At 54.3% G+C, this 9,841-nt stretch overlaps 1 protein-coding gene across 1 annotated transcript in view; it reads left to right on the forward strand.

Moving 5' to 3' along the window:
* SH2D2A (SH2 domain containing 2A) overlaps window positions 1-9,681 on the forward strand; it is a 26,088-nt gene extending 16,407 nt beyond the window's left edge. The window contains exons 7-9 of the mRNA XM_024748083.1: window positions 3,019-3,168; window positions 3,378-3,686; window positions 5,423-9,681. Coding sequence (XP_024603851.1) covers window positions 3,019-3,168; window positions 3,378-3,686; window positions 5,423-5,590 — 627 coding nt within the window. The 3' untranslated portion in view covers window positions 5,591-9,681. The remainder of the gene's footprint in view (window positions 1-3,018; window positions 3,169-3,377; window positions 3,687-5,422) is intronic.
* The last annotated feature ends 160 nt before the right edge of the window (window positions 9,682-9,841 follow it).

The following is a 9,841-nucleotide window of genomic DNA, read 5'->3' on the forward strand; positions in this document are numbered from 1 at the left end:
GGGGGGGGTTGTTTTTTGTTTTTTGTTTTTTGTTTTTTGTTTTTTTTTTTTGCCTCGAAGCTTGTGGGATCTTAGTTCCCTGATCAGGCATTGAACTTGGCAGTGAAAGTGCCCAGTTCTAACCACTGGACATCCAGGGAATTACTGGGTCATTTGTTCTTTAAATTAAGAGATGTTTACTGAGACAAGACATATGGGTGTCAAACCCACAAAGCTACTTACCAGCGGCAAAGACATATAATAGGAATCAAGTGTGAGAGTGTGATGAGAGAGGAAATACAGAGTGAGGTGCCATTTAGCTCACGTGGTGGGGAGCCGTGTCAGAGAGTGCCTCCCTGAGGAAGTTCAGGCAGTTCTGAGGGACTGCTCTGTGCCAGGCATTGGTCCGGGCACTGGAAAAATTGCAGTAAACAAAACTGACCCAAATACCCCTACCTCCATGGAGCTTCCATTCTAGTGACAGGAGACAGACAACGAATGTGTAATACAGATAACAAACAGAGAATACAGAAACAAGGAGTGACAGGGTTGGGGCTATTTTACATAGGAACATCAGGGAAGGCTATTCTGGTAAGGGGACATTTGAACAAAGGTCTGAATAAAGTAAGGGAGAAAGTCATGCAGATAACTAGAGGAAAAACATTCTAGGTAGATAGCACAGCAGGTGCAAAGGCCCTGAGGCAGAAGGATCCTTGATGTGTGTGAATAAGAATAAGAGCAGTAAGGAAGCTAGCATGGGTAGAGAGGTAGGAAATGAGACCACAGGGGTGAAGGAAAGGGGCCCAGTAAATTCTTGTATGACTTGGAATTTTATTCTGAGTGAGATGGGATGGCACTGGACAGTTACAAGCTAAAGAGTGACATGACCTGGCAAGTTTGAGAGGGACATGGGTGACCAGATTGAGACCACTACAGTACTTCAGGAGAGAAGATGGCAGCCTGGAGCCGGTTGGTAGAGGTGAAGGGGAGAGGAGGTGGAACACTGGGTCTGTTTGGAAAGTGGAGCTGACAGGGTTTTTGCGGGATTGGGTGAGGAGTGTGAAAAGATGGAGTTGTCATTGACTGAGATGAGGAAGGCTACAGGAGGAGCAAGTCTGCGGGAGGCAGGGGAGATGGCGAGTTCAGTTTTGACACTTGCGGTTTGAGACATCCATTCAATATGCAAATGGAGATGTCAAGTATGCCGTTGGAATATAGGGATCTGGAGTTTAGGACAGAAGTCTAGGTTGGAGATCAACATTTGGGAACCATCAGCATGTAGATGGATTGATTCTAAAGGCTTCAGGAGGGATGAAATCTCAGGAATGAGTGTAGATGGAAAAGAATACCAAGTCTCCAGCATTGAGAGTTTGCAGAAATGAGGGGGAACCTACAAAGAAAACTGAGAAGGAGCAGTCAAAGAGAGAGGGGAGAAGAACCAGGAGTGTGATGCTCTAGACGCGAAGCAAAGAAAACGCATCAGGGAAGAGCAGGTCCCAGTGCGTCCAGAATTAACCACTGGATTTGGCCAAGAGAAGGTCACTGGTGACCTGGGCAAGAATAGTTTCCTGGAGCTTGATTGGAGTCAGTTCAAAGAACTTGCCTTGGGCTTCCCTGGTGGCTCAGTGGTTGAGAGCCCGCCTGCCGATGCAGGGGACATGGGTTTGTGCCCTGGTCCGGGAAGATCCCACATGCTGTGGAGCGGCTGGGCCCGTGAGCCATGGCCGCTGAGCCTGCACATCCGGAGCCTGTGCTCCGCAACGGGAGAGGCCACAACAGTGAGAGGCCCGCGTACTGCAAAAAAAAAAAAAAAAAGAACTTGCCTTGAGGGACTGTGCCTAGGGGTAACTCTTGTGCAGAATTTTGTGAGGAATAAGTGGAGACCTGAAGATTCCCAAGCAGTTGGAACAGGGTGTAGGGAAGTCTGGTGGGGAGGGGAGCCAGCTGGAGCTGCGAGAGCCAAAGGCAGAGCTGTCAGAGACCAAGCTCCATGACCAGCCCTCAGAGGGTCTTATCACTCACGTTTTCTGGAGTTTGGACTTTATCCTGGAGCAACAGGCAGCCATGGAAGGATTGCTAGGGGAACTTCTGCAGGCTTACTCTGCTCACGGAGTGGAGAATGGGTTAGCAGGGCAAGATGATGCAGGAGGAGGACTTAGGAGGCCTGAACTGGAGTGGTAGCTGTGGGTGTGGAGAAGGTGTGCAGATGTAAAGATATTTAGGCAGTGGAAGGAGCAGGGTTTGTGCTCCGTTAGATGTGGGGAGGAAGGGAGGGAGGTGTCCAGGTTGACTCCTAAGGTGCTGCTGTTTCGGCAGCAGGGTAGAGGTGCTATTTTTTATTCATAAAGGGAATGCTAAGAACTCTTAGCGGGTTGAGGCAAGGAAAAAGAATTCTGACTTGAATCCATGAACTGCCTATACACCTTCAGATGGAGACATACACTTGGTGGATTGCAGAAGCATGAGAAAAGGCCTATGGCCTGAGCCTTCCAAAAGTAGTGGGCATGTGGAGAACATTCAAGAACCCAGGGATAAATGCTGAGCAAAAAGCATACCTAACATGGGAAGGAACCCTGTAAGGCTCATCTCCTCATCCCTGAGGCAGTGTCTCTGTCCCGAGGATGTCTAGCTTATAGCTCCATAAAGTAAAGTCGCCTGGCACCTGCAGAAATAAACACAGGCACAGAAGTCTTGGAGATCTATCCCCATGCCGAAAAATTTTAGGCTAAAGACTTCTAAAGCCTTGTTGCAGTTTTACAACCACAGGTACAAATGGCGACTGGCCTGGCCCTATGTTCCAGATGAAGTTAAGTTTAATGCTAAATATGGCCTGTGACCAGAGCGACTGTCCCCCCTCCTGGTCTCCTTGCCGCCTCTTCCTCACCCAGAAACCCAGCGCCACCCAAATTTCTGTGTCGCACCTCCACCCCCGACATTATCCGTATGGACGAGATTATTTTGCGCCCCCCCTGCATCACTTGCCGACTCCCACCCGCCCGTCGTGCACCAAGTCCCTGAGGCCTCATTCTTTCCCCGCAGACTCCTGAGCCCGCAGGACTGTCCCTAAGGACTGAAGAATCAGACTCTGGAAGCAAAAGCCAGGACTCACAACCTCAGTATACCTCAATCCTCAAAAAGGAGCAAAGCGCAGCCCCCATGCAGAAAGATGGGGCGGGGGGGCCAAAGCAGGTACTGGGCGGGAGGGGCTGAGAGAGGTGGTGGGGCCTGAGGTAGTGGAGGAGCCGGGAGACGAAAAGAGGGAAGGCCCTGCGGTCAGGGGCGGGGCCAGCGGGGAGGGGGCGGGGCCTGCAGGGAGCGGAGGCTCGGGCTGAGCTGCAGCTTTGGCCCTGCCTGTGTTGCTCTGACCCACTCTCCTCCCCGCCTGCCTTCTCTCTTAGACGTCCCAGCCGCCCAAGCCCAAGCCTCCCATCCCCGCCAAGCCTCAGCTGCCTCCCGAAGTCTACACAAGCCCCGCTCCAAGACCCCGCCCAACCCCGCCCCGCAAGCCCTCCAACCCCATCTACCACGAACCTGATGAACCCATAGACTTCTATGCCATGGGCCGTGGCAGCCCCGGGGAAGCCCCCAGCAACATTTATGCCGAGGTGGAGGTGAAGGTGCCTGATTCAGGGTGTGAGGGCCCGCCGTGCATCCTCAGGCACGAAGTCCTACGGAAGTGCCAGTCCAGGCCTGTCCCAGGAAGCCAGGTAAATAAGGGGGGTGCAAGGAGGATTTCCTGAAAGCTAGATTGCGGAGGGTGGAGAAGGTGTTCAGACAGGATGCCTGGGTCAGGGTGAATGCAGGTCAGAGGTCTGAGGTGAGATGGGAAGGACAGAGGGTCCAGGCTGCCAGCAACCCTCTTCCAGGCCCAGAGTTGCTCCCTCTCCTCTGCCTGGAGTTACTGGGACCTGTCTCCCCTTTGTCAAGTCCCCACTCCCTCCACTTCTCAGAGAAAACAGAGGCCCCGTCAGCCTTCCCCCAACTGAGCCTGTGTCCCTCTCACCTGGCTTGTCCTCTTCAGACCCACCTGAGATTGACCCCACCCTGTGCTGGGAATCTCCTCCCAAGTCTGAACTTGGGCCTCTCACTCTGGCTGCCTCCCCTCAGCCTTCAGGGACCTCCTAAAGAAGAGCACCTGGAGTCCCTTGTGTCACCTCAGATGAGCTCAGGGGAGGGGGTACCTGCACGCCCCCTCCTTCCGCACACTCCTCCTCTCCTCCATCCTCCCACCTGCCCAGTCTTCTCACTGATCAGTTCAAGTCAGTATCTTGTTTCATGGGATGTGTTAGACCCACCAGCTGCTCCCACGCAATCCCTCTGCCTCTGCCCGCCTCCTCAGGCCCTTCCCCACCCTCCCCCCCACTTCTGGCACCTCAGGCTCCTGCTCAGCCCTTGTGCCTGCTCACACTTATCCACACCCCTGCCACCTGCTACCATCCTAGAGCTGAGGTCACCAGTCCATGTCTCTATGCAAACTTCTCTTCAGGCTTCTGCTCGGCTCCCCAGCATCCCACAGCTTCTTGGACTCAGCACAGCCAACACTGTTCTTACCCTACTCCCTGGATTGCTCCCTCCATTGTTCCCTCTCTGATCGGGTACCTCTCCAGTCACCCAACTATTCAAGATCGTAGGGCTCCCTTGACGTCTCCCCTCTCTTCACCCTCACTCCCCTATAAGCCACTGATTCCTGCTGAGTCTCTTCCTAAATATATTTTTCCTTTCCCCAGTTTCAGCCTCCATCATCTCTCATCAGGATTTATCCAAGGGCTTCTTAACTGGCCTCCTAACCACCAGTCTTGCCACTTCTGACCCACTCTGTCCCAAGAAAGTCAGAATGGTCTTTCTAAAACAGCTACCTGGCCCATGAGGCCCTCTGTACTTGTGTGGGCTGGGGAACCACCTCCTCAGTCTTACCATCAGCTGCTCCCACCCTCCCAGAACTGGTCACATTCCTCCAAACACACCAAGTGGTTTCAAACCTCCCAAGGTTTTGCACATGCCGGTCCCTCTGCCTATAGCTACTTCCTGCAAGTGCACCCTCCGGCTGCCCAGCAACCTTCTAATCATCCTTCAAGATCAGCTTGCCCTTCTCCTCCTCTGCAAAGACTTCCCTGACCTCACCGGAGAGGCCGTCCACACAGAGGCTTTATACACACTTGCCATGCCACTGATCATTGACACCCATCTCCCCTCTCCCCCAGCAGAGTGTGAGCTCCCTGAGGGCAGGGGCTGGGACTTGTTCATCTCTGTTTCCAGAGCACCCAGCACAGTGCCTGGCAAAGAGCAAGCGCTCAGGAAATGTTTGTTGAATGAATGAGAGAGGTTTAGACCTCTCTGCGGGCCAACGTCTGTTAAGATCAGACGTCTTGGCCCTTGAGGCTGCAGGTAAGCCTAGGAGGCAGAAGGAAGAGGGTGTGACCTGGGACCATCCTTCTCTCTACAGAATCCAGGTGGCCAACAACTGCATTCTGAGAATTCTGTGGCTGAACAAGGCCCTGCTGTGCCCCACAAGCCCCTACCCCGCTGGGGGCACACCCTCCCCCACAACCTTTCTAGACAGGTGCTTCAGAACAGAGGTCAGGCGTGGCTCCCCCTGGGGCCTCCTCAGTAGCTGCTGAGTCTGAGCTGGGGTGGGGCGGGGGTGGGGGACAACTTGGAACAGCGGGTCCAGAAACCTTCACGCACACCCAGGCGCCCTTCTCACAAAATGTGGATGGAACAAACTGTAGATGATCAAAGCTGGAAAGGACCTCAGCCATCATCCATTGCAAAGATGGCAAAAAGGTGTCACCTCGCATGCCAAGTCCAATCCATTCATTGTGGCTGCCTAGAGCGCTGCAATGGAAAGGATGTTGAGGTCATATTTGAACTCAGCAGAAAAGAACTCTGTGATTGATTAGTGATGTCTGCCACGAGTGAGCGAAGGAAGAGGAGCGGCCCTCTCCTTTGCTCTTACTGATCGAGTTCAACTCCCTCACTGTGCAGATAAGGAAACAAAACCAGAGAGGGATAGTGGCTTAGTCAAGGTCAAGGACTAGAACCCCAGCTTCCTGTTTAGTGCTCTGTTCCATACCCCACATCCACTAACTCTTTACCACGGGAAATGTCAGAGATTTCCTCAGGAAATCTGGCTGCTTTCCAGAGTTCTGCCTCATTGGGGCCCAGGTGCTTGTTCCCCTCCTCCAGATCCCAGCTTACCCCTGTTCCCCTAACTGGTCTGGGGCCCCACAAAGAAGCCTGGAGGTCAGAGGAGCAAATGTGGAGTCGGCTTCTTTTTAGGGACACACCCACTGGTTCCCTCCCAAGAGTCTCCAAGAATCCAATGGCTCAGTGCTTGCCTCTAAGGAAGTGGGCTAGGAGGGCCCTGCTGCAGCCCGCTGCCCTGGTTTCTCCTCCTGGAGTCTGATTTCCTTGGCCCTCTGAGCCTTTGAGTCTGGGCCCTGGTCCAATGCTGCTGTTGTCTGAGGAACAGTTTGGCGAGAACAGATGTTAGAACTTGTTTGTTGATTCTTGTCTGGCTAATAAATCATCGCCAACCACCTCCCCCAACAGGGATTCAAGTACTCCAGGCTCCTTCTGTCTCTCCTTCTGACTCTCTCTCTCATATTGTGGAAGGCAAGTGGTTGAACGACCATTGCAATGGTGGGAGAAGGGTCGGGGGTTGAGAGACTCCTGGGCAAGGGTCACAGATCTATGGGCTGGGGGCAGGGAGACAGCAAGGCAAGGGACACAGACCTCTCTCTGAAAAGTATTCTTTCCCTAACTGGGGTGAGCTGGGCAGCTAGCCAGGGGCAGAGGGGTGGCTACATCACCTGCGGGTTGCCAGGAAAGAAAGGGGCAGGGAGGGGAGTGGTTGAAAGGTAGCCCCTGCACCTCCTTCCCCAGCCCCCTGCCAAACACAGGACTGGGAGGGGGAGGGGGCATTGTTAGCCTATGTGTGTGAGCCCCTTAGGAGGATGGGGAGCCCCCCTGCAGCAGCTCCCAGCCTCTTGGGCTTAGGCCTCCCCTGTTCCTCTTATGAGGCTTCCTCCTGTCTGCCCAGACCCACTTCAGGGCCATCTTCCTGCCTCTGTGGCCAAGCTCTGCATTCTAAGCTTCAACCACCTAGAAGAATCTGCCTTGGGTCTTATTTTTCTATCAGACTGGAGGCTCCCTGAGGCAGGGCTGTGTCTGCGCCTGGATGGCCCTGAGGGCTCATAATAGACTGCCCCCAGGAGCCACTCAGGGGGCTTCTGGGTACTCCTGTGGTCCCAGCCTGTTCTATGAGAGTTCAGTCAAGACAATCAGAGCCTATCGAGGTCTCTCTTCCTGCCAAGGGGCCCTGGGTACTTGCCTGAATCAAAGAAGCCCCCCAGACCCCCTCCCTGAAGACATATTCCCTAGGCCTAGGTGCTGCCACCACCATGCCACCCCCAGCCTGGTGCAGGGCCAGCTCCAGTGACTAGTGAATTCCCCTCCTTTCCACTCAGTGCTAATCAGCTCAAGGAGAAATATGGTTGCTGAGTCAACAGAGTGGGGTTCCACTTCCTTCTGTCTGTAGGTCTAAACTCCCTCCTGAGCAAGAGACGGGGGAGGGGAGGGGAGCAGATGGCTTTGGGAGGGGAGGCTGAAAGTGCAAGAAAGGTCTTAGATTAGACTCAGGGAGTCACCTCATGGCTGGTTCCTCGTTGCAGGGGAGGAGGCAGGAAAAGGAGAGGCTTGCTGTATAGCAAGGGCTGGAAATCAGAGTCAGAAGATGGGATTTCCTTAGACTTCGGGATAGAACAGGATGGCGGGTTCGGGGAGGGGACAGAAATGCCTAGGGACCCACTTGGTGTTTCTGAAGGAGCAAAGCCTGCTAGAAAGGGGTGAGCAGGACCCAGGGAATCTCCCCCTCCCTCTTCAGCTCCTCACAGCCAGGGGTGGACTCCCCAAAGTGGGTGGGAGGATCCAGATGATGGCATTGTCAGGAGCCCTGGGTTCCTGTTACGGCTGTTTGCTAACAAGCTGCCCAGCCTTTAACAGGGGAACTTTTTTCTGCACCACTGTTCCCTACATTGCTTTGAAATGGAGAGAATGCCTTATTTGCCCACAGGGCTGCTGTCCAGAGCAGATGAGACCAGGCAGCGAGGGGCTTGGCCGAGCAGGACCGCTGGGACTAGAAGGGACTTCAGACCCCTTGTGACTGACTTCTTGGTTCAACCAAATCGGAAACTGAGGTCTAGAGAGGGGAGGTGACAGGGTACCGGAGATAGGACCAGATCTTGTCATCCCAGTCCAATGTTCCCCCTTATAGCGTGAGGTCCCTCCCAGGCCAAAGGATAAGGCCCCGGTCCTCCCGAGGGCTCCAGCTGCAGGCCCAGCCCTGATGACCAAGGTGGTGGAACCTCCCTTCTCCGCACCATAGCCATAGGCACCCCTGCACCATCCTGCTGATTTCACTCCCACGGGGGCCTGGGGCTGCGGTGAGACCTCAGGATAGAGAAGTTGAGTAACTAGTACAGGAAAGGGCGCCTGGCGATTGTGCTGAGCAGGTTCCTCTGCCCCAGCAGAGACCACTCGGGCAGGGAGGGGGAGGGCATTTCCCAGCTGACTCAGTCTCCTGTGGTTATTCCATCCCTCCAGCTTCCTCTAGGGAGGGCTCTCTCTGGCTCAGCCCCCTGTCAGAAAGAAGAGTCTCCTACCCCAAGCCCCAGATCCCCTTCAGAGCCTGCAGAAGGCCTTGCTGCAAGTGGAGGTTCCAGCTTTTTCCTCCAGTTCCAGCCCCTTCAGCACCATGGCCGACCCTGAAGTCTTTTTTTTCCTGCTCCTGTCTCCCTTAAGCTGTCCCCTTTATCCTATCAGCTCCCTCAGCTAATGCAGTAGACAGTCTCAGTAAAGTACCCTGTAACTCTGGCTCAGGGGACCAAGGCAGGGGCAGGGGGCTGAGAAGCTATTAAACCCCCAGCCTCAGCAGTCCCGAGTCTAGAGCACATCATTCCCCATGGACCCACTTAAGGAGGACTGGGGGCCAGTCATCACTGAGGCCCCATCCCCAGCTACCTCTACTGGCCTTAGAACATGTGTCCCCACCGGAAACAAAGCTCAGCAGAGGGAGAGGGGGTAAAAGAAGGTTGGGAGCAGACAGCAAAGCCTTCCAGCACCCTTGCCACCTCCCCAGGCCCCACAGAACTTCAACCACCCCCTCAACAGACTGCGGCTTCTTGGACAGCAAGCTCAGCACCCAGCTGGGGTGAGGACCTGGCCAGGTCCCTGCCCAAGGGTCAGAGCTGAAACCCCCTTTGTGACAGCTGTGCCATCTCTGGGCAGTTCCTAAGTCTGCATCCTAAGCCTGTTCCTGTGGACCTCACCTTCCTCAGCTCCTCTGCCCTGGGCAATGCAGCACTGAACACTTGGGCTTTGCCCCAGAACCTCCAACACCTTCTAGGGCCATGGGGAGCCACTTCTGACCAAGGCCTTCACCTCCCGTCCCCACCAACCCCGTCCCTTGGCTGTTACTGCCATGCCAATTTGAGCCAAGTTATCATTCCTTATTCCTCCTTCCCTCTCCCTCATCCCTGTCTTCTCTTTCCTGTTTATTTATCAGAACTTGAGGTTATTACCTCAGGAAGCCCTCCCAAATAAAGTCTGTCCATTTTCTAACTTGTATTTCTCTTGGTAACCAAGAAATTCTAACCACCAAATAATAATGTCATCTTTGGTAGGAGTAAAAAGTGGCTTTAAAAAAAATGGCTTAGGGCTTCCCCGGTGGCGCAATGGTTGAGAGTCCGCCTGTTGATGCAGGGGACACAGGTTCGTGCCACGGTTCGGGAAGATCCCACATGCCGTGGAGCAGCTGGGCCCGTGAGCCATGGCCGCTGAGCCTGCGCATCCGGAGCCTGTG

Source organism: Neophocaena asiaeorientalis, unplaced genomic scaffold (assembly GCF_003031525.2).
Source record: "Neophocaena asiaeorientalis asiaeorientalis breed wild unplaced genomic scaffold, Neophocaena_asiaeorientalis_V1.1 scaffold76, whole genome shotgun sequence".
NCBI lineage: Eukaryota > Metazoa > Chordata > Mammalia > Artiodactyla > Phocoenidae > Neophocaena > Neophocaena asiaeorientalis.